Raw genomic sequence first — 13,010 nt, 5'->3', positions numbered from 1 at the left:
ATCGAAGCTACAGTGATTGTCAGGTCAACCAAGGAGAACATATACTCATGTAGAGAGTGAGAAAAGATGGGCTGGTTAAGACTTCTAATTGCCTACCTCAACATCTATTCTTCTGCTCCTCCTTATTAACAGAATCCTAATTTTAATTAGGATAGCCTTATATGAAGCTAACAGTCAAGGTGTCTCAGCCTCTCCTGCACCTAGGTATGTCCATGTGACAGAGCTGTGGCTGGTGAGATATAAGTAAAAGTGCTGTATGGAACATCCAGGAAAGTTCCTTAAAAGAGAGAAGGTACTCCATTTCCCTTCTGTCTTTCCTCTGTCTTCCAGATTGCCACAGGACATGGTTTGACAGGACATGAGGTAAATTTGAAGATGAAAGCCATTTGTTAGGATGATGGCTTCCTGAAGATACTTAGGAGACATATTACTATATACTTTTTTGGGAATAAGAAATAAGTTTCTGTCTTATATAAGCCACATGCATCAAACCTAATCCCAACTGATAAAAATTAGTATTAATGTTACTGTAACAAGAAATTCCTACATTTAAGGAGTGGTTAAAGAAGGAATTGCCAGTTAAAAAGACTGAGAGGGATTACTGGGTGGCTCAGTCAGTTGAGCTTTTGACTTCAGCTCAGGTCATGACCTCACCATTCATGGGTTCGAGCCCCTCGTCCAGCTCTGTGCTGACAACTCAGAGCCTGGAGCCTGCTTTGGATTCTGTGTCTCCTTCTCTCTCTCTGCCTCTTCCCTCTTGGTCTCTGTCTCTGTCAAAAATGAATAAACATTTAAAAAAATTTTTTTAAATAAAGAATAAAAATCAAGAGAAAAATGCAGATTGAAGAGTTAGGGTGGGGACAATAACAGCAGATGTTTAAAACATGCCAAGCAGGAGGAGGTTTGAATGTAGGATGTTAAATTTAGAACTACAAAGCCCTTGTTGACTTAAAAGAGAGAAATTTCAAGAAAGCGATAACAGTGAAAACCTAGTTGGGCTTCCATCGTGAATGAGAGTCAGAGGAGCTAAATTAATATTTAATTTTGGGAATAAGGGAAATAGAGCAATAAGTTAAAGGCAAAATGGAAAAGAGATGCTTGGTGTCTTTTCTTACAACTAAACTATATCTCCAATGATCCACGATTCTGTTAATATTGGCCATTGTTTATTACATTAAAAGAGGTCACCCATTCTTTGCCAATAAACTCAAAGCCTTCAAAGTAAAAGAGAAATGAATGGCCTTTTGCATTCAGAGTCACTTTCATTTGGGGACCTCTGTCCATAATAGTAGGACATTCTGGAAAATAAAATACTTCCTACTCTCAACTCAAATTCTAGGCACGCATATGTGTGAGTGTAAATGGGGCAGGTATAGAGGTGACATGGAACGCCCACATCTGAAATAAATGAAACTTCTTTTAATTCTTTTTTAAAATTTTTATTTACTTTTGGGAGAGAGCAAGCGGGGGGCAGAGCACAGAGAGGGGGACAGAGGATCTGAAGCAGGCTCTGTTCTGACAGGCTGACAGCAGCAAGCCCATGTGGGGCTCAAACTTTCGAACCCTGAGATCATAACTTGAGCCAAAGTTGGATGCTCAACTGACTGAACCACTCAGGTGCCCTGAAACTTCTTTTATTTCTGAAAAAATTCTTCTCTGATTATTCTAATATTTGGAGGTGTATTTGTATCAAGGATTTTTTAAATGTTTGTTTCTTTTGAGAGAGGCAGAGTGAGAGAGAGAGAGAGAGAGAGAGAGAGAAAGGTGGGAAGAGAGGGAGACAGAATCTGAAGCAGGCTCCAGGCTCTGAGCTGTCAGCATAAATCCGACATGGGGTTCAAACCTACAAACTGCGAGATCATCACCTGAGCTGAAGTTGGCTCCTTAACCAACTGAGACACCCAGGCGCCCCAGGGATTTTTAATTGCAAGTAAGAAAATGCAAGAAGTCTGGGGCTTCATATGTGACTCATTTGCAAGCCACTGTGTTCATCTTCTGTCTGCCCTCCAGGCTCTGGCCCCTGTTCCTAGACTGTCTGCCTGCTTGCTTCCTTCTTTCTTTTCTTCTTCTTCTTCTTTCTTCTCCTTTTTTTCTAGGATAAAGGAAGCTGTTACACTGGGGTAGAAACTGTGCAAATGAAAGCGATGTGCCAGGGGCCCAGGGTGCTAGGAATATTTTAATACCTTTTCAAGTGTAAATGGAAACTACTCACTAGAAAGAAATTTGAGTTAAAAATTGGGGGCTGGAGGGTTACCTGGGTGGCTCAGTCGGTTAAGCAAGGTTAAGCAACTGACTCTTGATCTCAGCTTAGATCATGATCTCACACGTTGTGAGGTTTGGGAGATGGAGCCCTGCATCGGGCTCTGCACTGCCTACTTGGGATTCTCTCTCCCTCTCTCTCTCTGCCCTTCCCCTGCTCGTGTTTGCATGATTTCTTTCTCTTTCTCAAAATAAATAAATAAACATTAAAAAAAAAAAAAAAACAGGGGACAGGAGCCAAGTCCGCGAAGAACAATGATAAAACTGACATCAAATAAAATACTGGCCAATGTACATATATTGAGTTTATGAATTCAACATATAGTAATAGTATTTTTTGAATACTTTGTAAGTATTGAAAGGATTTTAAATGCATTTTTTTCATGCCATGTGTTTTTGAAAGAAATCTGTTAGACTCTGGGTAAAAAATTAAGTATGCATTATGGTCTTCATTGAAAGGCTAAAAAAACAGATTTCTATTTCTGTTAGGAGAAAATGCTTCTCCTCTCTTCCTGGATTTGCTTGCTAACAGAGATGATGAACATACTTCATAATTTGTAAGTTCCTCTACAAAGTGCAGCCATTGTTTAATTCAGTGATTTGTAACTTAAAGTATCGGTTTCAACCTATTCATACCAAATGGATGAAATAACTTTTTTACTTTACAATGGCCCTTGAATGGTGTGGGAGAGGAGTTCTCAAAACAACACCCTTAAGCGTTGCAGAGAGGAGCATCCATCTGACCCCTTCTTCATGATGTATTGAATGTTCCTTGGTGTATCCTGACAGAAATGTTAAAACCCACAGAGCTACTTTAAGGATAAAAAAAACTCATATAACTTTATTTTTTTAAGTAGTAAAATGTCTCAGTTACATTTGGATACAGTACAAAGAGTAATAAAATAGCACCTGTGAATTTTTTAATAGATTGTAAAGAATCTTGACTCCTTTATCTTCCTTACTCTTTCTCCACTTCACTAAACAAAGAAAACAGATTACTCTCACTTCTGCTCCGAGTGGGTCACCAGGGGCCTGATTTTCATGCGAACAGCCCTGAGGGAATAATCTGCACCTCTGAAGGGAACCCAGACCACTCCATTCTCAATCTCATAAGGACTGTTGTTCCTTGGGTCATAGGAGCCCCCAGGGTAGTAGATGCCATTGAGATTGGCTGCTTGGCAGCTGTTGTACCACCAACCTCCTCCGTAGACTTCTGCGCAGTTCTCTTCCCACAGGTCTGCATCCCTGTCATAGGTGCTGAACTGCATGCCAGCATGAGAAGTATACTCTGTTCCTTCCTCTACGGAACCCTCAATCAGAGCATCACCTGCTGTGCCCTCATAGGAGGAGACCTGCAGGGGATAGCCTTCTGCCTCAGAGCCTACCCTCAAGTGATATTCTGCATAAGCCAGATTCCCAGCCCAGTCCTCTAATTCAACCCGAAGGACAGAGCCCCTTAGGGTCAGTAAGTGGAGGTATTCATTGCCTAGCCAGAATTCTCCTTCCCCCTTGTCATCCAGACTGCCGAAACCTCTCTTGTAGTCTTGCCAGGTCCGGTTAAAATTCAGTGATCCATCCATTCTTTGCTGGATCAAAAGCCATCCTCCCAAACTGGTCTCTTGATCACAATAAACAGAAAAAATCTTACTGGATCCGGGTAGCTTGATATTGAAAATACCACTTTGGGCACCTGCAGGATGTGTTTGGAGGACATCATCACAGTCTAAAAAAAAAATTAAGCTGGTTGGAAGAAGTTACTCTCATTTAACTTTACAAAGATAGGCATGGCCCAGATTAAATGAAGGCAGATACTGGCTTCCTTTTCCTTCCTTCCTTCCTTCCTTCCTTCCTTCCTTCCTTCCTTCCTTCCCTCCCTCCCTCCTTCATTCCCTCCAGGGGGAAAGGATGCACCTACACTGAGATGGAGATTAAGCAAGTAAGCGACATTTATACCTACAAATCGCAAGGGAGATGTTCCTCAATGGATTTGAAATTTTACTTGCCCGTACTGATAATAGCAAGTAACCAGCAACAATATCTAAGCATCATTTAGTGCTAATATAACTTGTTTTTAACCTGACCTAAATGTCAACTGAGACACACACTTAAAATATGATTAATAAATTGGGTGACAATTCCAACAGCACACATTTTGAATGGTGAAAGAATTCGGCTAAACAAATTTAAAATCGAGTTTCAGAGGGATTCATTCATTCATTTAACATGTTATTTATTGAGTGATGACTCTCAGCACTGTTAGGCATTTGGGAATACAGAGATGAATAAGATAGATAAAGTCCCCGCCCTCCTGGAACTTACAGTCTAGTGCCAAAAAAAAATAAAATAAAATAAAATAAAAACAAAAAACCAAAAAGTGTCATTTCTATAAGTATAATAGAGGGCTAGGGAAGAAGTTCAAGGTGCTATGGGAGGCACTGCGGGCGAATTTAGTCTAGGGGGTCAGGGAAGGCTTCCCCAAAGGAGAAGTGTGGATACCTCTGGCAGGGCGAGCTCTAGCATGGCCTCTTTTGGTGGTATATGCTCCTCTGAGGACTTCGTGTTCCGCTTCACTTCCGGCCTCACCTGCCACTTTAAAGCTCTTGCTTTCAAATGTGGAGTCTCCTCTGTTGTAAGTCTTACTAGTGGTTACCAACTGTTTGCTGTGAGTTGAAGTTTTACCACTGGAAGGGAGCTCGTGTTCCCCTAAGTGCGTGAATATGTCAGATTCTGAGCCCATACTTTCAAACTCTCTTAAGGTAGGTGGGAGTACACTCGAAAATTTGCTTCCAGTTGAGGCAGATTCAAAGAAACTCGCCAAGTCAGGGTGTCTAGAATGGAGATCCCCTAGGCTACCAGAAAAAGCATGGGACAAGTCACAATCAGAACCATCTTCGGAGTTTACCACTTCTTTGATCACTTCTTTGCGACCATCAGGACCTATAACTGTCTTAGTGACAGTTTTAGAGCATGAACGACGAGTGGTGGTCGTGCTACCAGAGGTGACCTTCTCATTACCAATAAGAAGCTCTTTATCTCCTTTAGAAGTGACCAGTTTGCCCGTGTGGTACTCTTTCTTTGTCCCTGGAGATACACTTCCTGACACCTCTTCAAACTTGCCCCACTCTTGCTTGGTAGGCCTGGTGTCCCCATGCCCTAAGCTATCTGGCCTAAAACTTCCAGGCTGCGGAGTTCCAGAGCTCCAAGAGCCACCACTGCCAGTTCCAGTGCTCCCAGAGCTCCAAGAGCTGGTACTCTCCGTGTTCCAAGTACCCACACTGCTAACTCCAGAGCTGCCGGCGTCCCAGGTGCTGCCACTGCCAGGTCCGGAGCTCCCGGGGTTCCAAGCGCCTGAGCTTCCAGGTCCAGAGCTCCCAGGGTTCCAAGCGCCCGAGCTTCCAGGTCCAGAGCTCCCAGGGTTCCAAGCGCCAGAACTTCCAGGTGTGGAGCTCCCAGGGTTCCAAGCGCCCGAGCTTCCAGGTCCGGAGCTTCCAGGTCCAGAGCTCCCAGGGTTCCAAGCATCTGAGCTTCCAGGTCCGGTGCTCCCAGGGTTCCAAGCGCCCGAGCTTCCAGGTCCGGAGCTTCCAGGTCCAGAGCTCCCAGGGTTCCAAGCATCTGAGCTTCCAGGTCCGGTGCTCCCAGGGTTCCAAGCGCCCGAGCTTCCAGGTCCGGAGCTTCCAGGTCCAGAGCTCCCAGGGTTCCAAGCGCCTGAGCTTCCAGGTCCAGAGCTCCCAGGGTTCCAAGTGCCAGAACTTCCAGGTGTGGAGCTTCCAGGATTCCTAGGGCTTTCAGGCACTGATCCCGTTCCATGCGATACAGAGTCTCCTGGGGCATTCCCATCTGTACCAGACCTCTCTAACGTTATTTTCATCTGCTGCGTTTCCATGAGTGCCTTCCACTCTGCAGGGGCCTTCTGAAGCTGGTGCTTGTACTCCCCAGGAATCATATCTGGAGCTGTGCGCATTTTCAGCTGTGGTAAATATTGCGTATCTCTAGAGGGAAGTAAGTCTTTGGCAATGACTTGTTCAAGTTGCTTCTGCTGATCTTCGTAGTACTTTAGATCTGTCCTACGTTCTAAAGCCCTACTGCACGACCCTTGGCAAGATCGGATCTTAATATCAATGTCCACCTAGAGAGAGGGGAAGAAAGATAAAGAAAAGAGGCAGATATAAATAAGGAAAATTATGTCTATTGAGTTCTTCGCATTTAATTTATTTTTTGAAAACCGGTTTCATTTCTTTACTTGGAGACCTACCAATCAATTCTGTTTTTCATTTCTGTCATACCCTCAGTGGAAGAGATGTGGGTATTATAAGGTTTGCCTGGATAAGCAACAGGAGCTATTTGGATTCATCTTAGTCTTAAAATAGATAAAGAGTAAGGTACCATTCCCTCTGAAAGGAAACACTAATGAATTGAGCCTCAGTGAGACTCAGATTGAAGATTCAGAGGCACAGTGGTGTCAGAGCTTTGCAACAAGACAAGCAGGGATTTAATATTTGCTTTTGAAATTTACTGTCTATGTATCCTTGGAAAATGTACTTAATATCACTGAGCTTTTTTTTTTTTTTTCATCTGTAGAGTGGGGAAATAATACCTACTTCATAGTCGGATAATGGATATATAACACCTTGCTCTACATACAGTAGACATTCAATGAATTTGCTTCCTGCTATTCAAAAACAAGGAAATTCTGGTGGCAGAGCCACAAAGTTACTCACCTCCAGTCGTTTCATATCTATCAGTTGATCCCTGACATTTTTCTGCAGAAGTTGGATATGCTGTACTTGTTCCAAGACTTTGCGCTTCAGGATCTCAATTCTGCTTCTCAGATCTTCTGACACTTGGCTAAATGTATTATCATTGTCTGAAAAAAGAAAATATGGATGTTGAAGTATCTGCCAAGTGCTTTGCTTATAACAGCCAGTAAAGAAGGAAACTTGCTTATAAATATCCTCCCCTTTTAACAATAATTTGTTCTCTGGACATTTTATTTGCGAGTTCCAAATCTGTTAGGCATTTTTGGACAATGTTATGTCCTCTAGCCATCCATGGCTGTCAGTTAAGATGCCCTACTAGCAGTTAGTAATTCAAATAGATGCAGAAGAAAAAATTTGGAATTTTAAAGATGTCATTAGGAGATTAAATAGTTTGATCACATTTCAATTATTTCATCATATCTTTAGCCAAGAGACTTAAACATATTCATGGATTTTCTTACTGAGAAGTTTTTCTTCCAACCTATCCATTTGAAATTGTTCCTAAGCTTTTTTATTTACTTATTTATTATTATTTTTTTTAGTTCAACATGATCATTCACTTGCCATTATTGTGGTTGCACCATTGGCATTAAATTAGTTAAGTGTCTTCTAACGATATAGAGAATTACAGCAAGGCTTCAGTAACTGGAGCCTCAGTAAACTTGCTTCCCACGCCCAGAGGAAATCGAGTGTTTCCTAGTCCTAAGGCTTAGTCATAGTCCTATGAGAAAGAACATGGCTCTATATTTTGAATTAGCCAAACCAAATATAACATAAAGAGCTTGGTGGAGTCTGTGGATTGAACTCCTAACTCCATCACATGATAGCTTTGTGTCTTTGGTTGAGTCTCATGATCTCTGTTTCCTCCTCTGTAAGATAGAAACAAAAATATCTACTCAAAAGGTTGTGCTCATTTATTTTCAGTATATACTCTTAAAAAAGAGCACACTTAAAGTCTACTCTTCACTACCAAATTCTGACTTTGTGACTTTAAACAATTCTAAGCTAACCTTTTTTATGTTATAAAAATAACAAAAAGAAGCCCCTCCTTAAAATTTAGGAATATCATAAAGGCACGTGTTTCTATCTTAAGTACTTTGGGATAAAATTGAAGTTGCTATAAGGAGACAGAATATTTATTTAGGGCTATTGTTGTTTTGTTGTGTGCTATAAAGTGAAAGCACCAAATCTGTAATGCTTACTGTTACCGGTGGCAAAATCCCCTCTCACAAGTTCCATTACATTCCCTGTCAGTAAACTAGAGTCCTTATTGTTCTTCTGATAATCAAATAGTGAATTTTTGAGCTTATTAATTCTGTTTGTAAAATCTTGATTGACTTCATCGATTAACCCTTTCATCCTGCAGCCAGAAGGGCATTTGTAGTTCTGGAAGTGAAGAGAAAAAAATTACATTAAGGGTCTGTATCTTGGATCCAGTATAATTTTGAAGGTTTCCATGCAGCCCCCCATTGCTCCCCCCGCCCCCCACCCCAATATCTTTAGATCATCTATTGACTTAAAAGTAGTTTAAGAGGACTAGTCATAGGTTGTAGAGAAATACTGGAATGAGGGTTCACTTAACCATGAAATAGCCACCAGAAAATCTTGAGGCCTGAACATGCAACTAAAATCCAATCTGTTAATCCCACTAATGACCCAGAGTTTGAGAGGTAATTTAAATAGTGCTTTCAGAGTGAAGTTGCTTTCCATTTGTCTTCTTTAATTTGGCATGTAATGAGCTATTAGATTATTTCCCACTGGAAAAGTTTTCTGGGACCTACTGGGCCAGCCTGTGCACAATTCTAGCACCACAGGGAAATATTCTCCCACTTCCTATGCCAACTGCTCACCCAGTCTTCATCAGAGCAGAAGGGCCAGTCTGTCTCTTTGCACACAGAGTGATGTCCTTCCACAATTCTTGGGCCACGCACACCTCCTCCTTCAGCTATAAATTCACCTTGCTGGACATCTCCAGTCTTTAAGGATTCATTCATACACACAAAAGAGAACAACATTAGGCAGATAGGAGAAGACACCAACATGCCTTCAAATCCCAATTAGGGGGAAGGTTCTTACAGAGATTAAGAACACCAGTTTGGGGCATCTGCAAGCTTCAGAAATCAAGCTTTCTTCGATTTTGACCGAAAACCCTAATACCCATTTCATGGAGTTGCAGGAATTAAAGGAGATAAGGTGAAGACATTTTTTAACTGTGTTTGAGACAAAACAAGCATTTAATAAATGGTAGGAGTTTTAAAGGATTTATTATGTAAGGAAAATTATTTGAATCTACAAAATTAGTTAAAATTTACATTTTCATTATGAGTAATGTCTACAGATAGAAAGGTAATTGAAAAATTCAGAGTTCTTTATCCTGTAATTTCTGTTTCAGTAGGAAAAAAACAAACTATCTTAGCTTAGTGTCTCCTTCAAGTTTCTACTTTGACCCTATGGGTCTATTATTTGAGCAAGTATATACCAAAGATACAAAGACGGCCAATTCAGACTGGGAAATGTTTTTTAGGTTATCCACTCATGTAATAAAATTTCCTTTTTATTTGTAAAGAAAAAGAGTAGACTGAAAACAAAAATAATGGTCCATAGCTGACTTTTTGAATACCTTCTAATTAGAAATATAGATTTCTAAAACTTTTCTTTTGTGATCTATGAGATAAAATAGGACATAAAAATATTCTTCCAGGGGCGCCTGGGTGGCTCAGTTGGTTAAGTGACCGACTTCGGCTCAGGTCATGATCTTGCAGTTTGTGAGTTCGAGCCCCGCGTTGGGCTCTGTGCTGACAGCTCAGAGCCTGGAGCCTGTTCCGGATTCTGTGTCTCCCCCTGTCTCTGCCCCTCTCCTGCTCATGCTCTGTGTCTCTCTGTCTCTCAATAATAAATAAACATTTAAAAAAATATTCTTCCAACAGGACTTTGTATCAGTTAACATGGGTTTTAAGTTTTAACTATGTTTATTTTGTATCACCAACTTACAAGGATTTTGCTATAACTATTTTAATCTCAGATAGTTTATTCTTTTTTTTTTTTAAATTAATCTCTACACCCAACCCTGATATCAAGAGACACATGCTCTGCCTACTGAGCCAGCCAGGTGGCCCAGAGATAGTTTATTCTTATAATTAGTTAATATTTGCTGTCTCATTTAAAAAATTCTCTAATAATAATGATAATAATTCAAGCAATCAAGGACAGTTTATTTTAAGAAACAAGTATAATCTCTCTGTTTAAGAGATAAAATTATAAATTCAAACATACTTCAAAATAAAATGGTACAACAATAAAAACAGGCAAAAATTAAGTATTTATGCCAATAGGTAAAAATAGCCAAAAACGTATGCATTATCCAAAATAACCATGTTCACAAATGAGGTTAGTCTTATTTTCCATAAAATTTTTTACTTATTAGTTTACTATAAGGAAGAGAATTAAGTTAGAATCCCTCTTTAGTTTTTTCTACTCTGGTAACAGGATATGAGTGGTGAGGAGAAAGAAATAAATTGGAATAATTCATAGCCTGAAAGTAACAAAGTGTCTTAAACACATTTGTCACGTTTTTATGAGACCAAAGTGTTTCAAAAGCTTGTAAATTGAAGTCTTCTGTTCTATAGATCTCTGGAGTCAAACTTTAGAAATTATTGCAATATTTAATAACTATTTTAAAAGATTGCTTCCCAAAAAGCATCTTGCCTTCTCAGTTACTCTCTTCTGATTTTGCTATGTCATATGTTTTGCTTTTCTTTTTTTCTCAAGAAACATAAAAACCACCTTTCAGAAAAACTATATTAAACCACTGTTCTGCTTATTATGAACAAATAGCAATAAATTAACAATTAGGTTTTAAAAACTCTTATCAGAGGAATGTTTTGTTCTGTTAACTAGCATTAACTATCCTAAGTCTTTATTGGAACAAAGATGGCAAAGATTTCTTCCCTTCAAACAAACAATGTTGTAAGACTGTGTTTTACAGATGCTAGAGTTTCCCCTATGAATTTCTGTACTTTGGTCCAGCTAAGCCTCCCTCTTACTCTTGAGGTCTCCGGCTCATCTAGGAACTTGCCTCCATGGCCTAAAACTGATAAAGCTAACAGTGTGTTAGCATACATAAGCGTGCTAGGACACACAGTGTGTGAGGACATACATAAGGCTGACTTAGACCTGCAAGTTCTTTGTGGAATAAATACCAGAGAGAAAACAAGAAGAGAAAATAAAGGTGACCATACCCAGACTGTGCCCACCACACTCAGGGCCAGGCAAAAGATCTTCAGGGAAAACATCTTTTCTAAGGGTAGGGCTGAGTCTTGAGGAGCACTCCCGCTGAAAGAAAGGAAGACAGCTTCCACTCCTAGTTCCCATCGTATTTAAATCTGCAAGGAGGTCTGATTAATCATTATCTTCGTCCTGTTTAGACAGTCGATATGCACTCCTACATCCCTTGCTCCTTCTCTAAGGTTGGTGTCCTAGAAGTTCTTGCTCAATTCTCCTAAGCTTGTTTGCTTTTGATAAGTTGTTGCCAAGGTAGAAGCAATTCCAGGATGATCTCACATTCCAGGAACAGGATGACTTCAGAAATGCAAAAGGAAACATAGGAAGCCGTACCTCTATACTTGAGACTTGAAAAAGTACGGAGAGTGGCTGAGGCAGACTAGCAGTAGCCTGTTGTGAACAGAGTTGGCAAATGATATTTCGCTTTATGTAGGAAATATGGTTGGATGATCTGACTTTTAAAAAATTACTTTGGTGACAGGCTGTCCCTGAAGTCCTTCTGTAAGTTACCTTGAACAGATTAGTTTCCTCCATCGAAAATGGTTAAGACAGTAGCCCCTGGAACCAAACATCTTGGGTCCATAATCTCAGTTACACCATTTCCCAGCTCTGTGCTTTTGGACAAATTACATGTTTTTATGAAGAATAAATGAGTTAATCCTTGAAAAGCACTCAGAGCAGTGATTGCCCACAGTAAGTACTGGGTAAATGTTAACAATTATTGAAGAACATAAAGTGCATGAAAAATATCATTTCCTTTCTGTGTCTATTCCTTTGGACCTGCCAGTTTACTTTCCCTGCTCTTCTTCTTCATGTGAAAGTTTTCCGTGGCCAGTTTTAGCAAGCAAAAAAAAACAGGATTCCCAGTTAAATTTGAATTTCAGATAAACAACAAATGCATTTTAAGGTAAGTGTGTCCTGTGCAATATTTAGGATGTATTTATACAAAAAAAAAAGTTTGTTGTTTATCAGAAATACATATTTAACTGAGCATCCTGTCATTTGTCTGATAAGCCTACCTTGCCTCGAATTGTGCTTCCTATGTGAAGTCAATTCTGATAATATTAATAGTTAATATTTATTGAGTGTTTGCTAAGTGCCAGGCACTGTGCTACAAAACACTTTACAGTGTACCTGATTTCATCTCTCCAATTGAAAGCAATTTCTTGGGGTGCCTGGGTGGCTCAGTCAGTTGAATGTCCGGTTCTTGGTTTCAGCTTAGGTCATGATCTCACAGTTCATGGGATTGAGCCCCTTGAGTTCAAAAGAAAATTAAGGGAAATTATAAACTACTCAGATTGTGGGTAGATATTAACATAGAGTTGAATGAAAAAATAATAAATACAATGAAGACCTTAGCAGTGTTTCTCTTTTTTTTTGTAGTTTTTTTAAAATTAATTAAGTTATTTTTTATAAACTTAAAAAAAAAGAAATCTACTCATGAGAACATTAAAAAAAAAAAGCAATCTCTTGTTCTTCCATAGTGCAATACTTAGAGGGGACCCTAGAGTCCCATCCAGGTTTTGGAAGGCAGTGATTTTATGGAATGTTGTACTCATAGGCAATGACTGAACTGGCAAAATGCCAGGCATGGATAGAAGCTGGAGGCTTGACCTCTTTAGATGTTTTTGTGTGCTTATTGAAAGTGTTCCATTTGGGAGGTGCGCATAGTCTATGGAAGAGAACCCCCTGGTGGGCTTCAGGTGACTTAGT

At 39.9% G+C, this 13,010-nt stretch overlaps 2 protein-coding genes across 14 annotated transcripts; both read right to left on the bottom strand.

The window, feature by feature from the left end:
* Positions 1-3,082: 3,082 nt before the first annotated feature.
* On the bottom strand, positions 3,083-4,325 carry LOC147581692 (fibrinogen alpha chain-like). The gene has a single exon (XM_086704053.1). It carries the CDS (start codon positions 3,837-3,839, stop codon positions 3,261-3,263), a length of 579 nt encoding a protein of 192 aa, XP_086560179.1. The 5' UTR covers positions 3,840-4,325; the 3' UTR covers positions 3,083-3,260.
* A 147-nt stretch (positions 4,326-4,472) lies between these two features.
* Positions 4,473-11,404, bottom strand: FGA (fibrinogen alpha chain). 13 transcript variants are annotated; one of them, XM_086704049.1, is made up of 8 exons: positions 11,255-11,404; positions 8,867-8,992; positions 8,219-8,402; positions 6,978-7,123; positions 5,977-6,385; positions 5,899-5,937; positions 5,830-5,844; positions 4,473-5,619 (listed from the first exon to the last, which is right to left on the bottom strand). In XM_086704049.1, the coding sequence occupies exons 1-8, from the start codon at positions 11,306-11,308 to the stop codon at positions 4,712-4,714; spliced, it is 1,881 nt and encodes a 626-aa protein (XP_086560175.1). In that variant the 5' UTR covers positions 11,309-11,404; the 3' UTR covers positions 4,473-4,711. The 13 variants fall into 13 exon arrangements, with proteins under 13 accessions (XP_086560175.1, XP_086560176.1, XP_086560177.1 ...); XM_086704050.1 differs by lacking the exon at positions 5,830-5,844 and adding an exon at positions 5,737-5,751; XM_086704051.1 differs by lacking the exon at positions 5,830-5,844 and adding an exon at positions 5,737-5,751 and having other exon boundaries at positions 5,899-5,922.
* Between the last annotated feature and the right edge of the window lie 1,606 nt (positions 11,405-13,010).

The sequence above is a fragment of the Puma concolor genome, chromosome B1 (genome assembly GCF_028749965.1).
Source record: "Puma concolor isolate L17-30 chromosome B1, mPumCon1.1.hap2, whole genome shotgun sequence".
Lineage (NCBI taxonomy): Eukaryota > Metazoa > Chordata > Mammalia > Carnivora > Felidae > Puma > Puma concolor.
The sequence above is the reverse complement of the archived record's forward strand: the minus strand, read 5'-3'. Positions and strand labels throughout refer to the sequence as shown.

Coding starts and splice junctions, on each gene's coding strand:
- LOC147581692 (XM_086704053.1), bottom strand. CDS start 3,839: ATGGATGGATCACTGAATTTTAACCGGACCTGGCAAGACTACAAGAGA.
- FGA (XM_086704039.1), bottom strand. CDS start 11,308: ATGTTTTCCCTGAAGATCTTTTGCCTGGCCCTGAGTGTGGTGGGCACA. Junction 8,403..8,866: donor TCTGCTCTGATGAAGACTGG/GTGAGCAGTTGG, acceptor CTTCACTTCCAG/AACTACAAATGCCCTTCTGG. Junction 6,386..6,977: donor TAGATATGAAACGACTGGAG/GTGAGTAACTTT, acceptor CCCTCTCTCTAG/GTGGACATTGATATTAAGAT.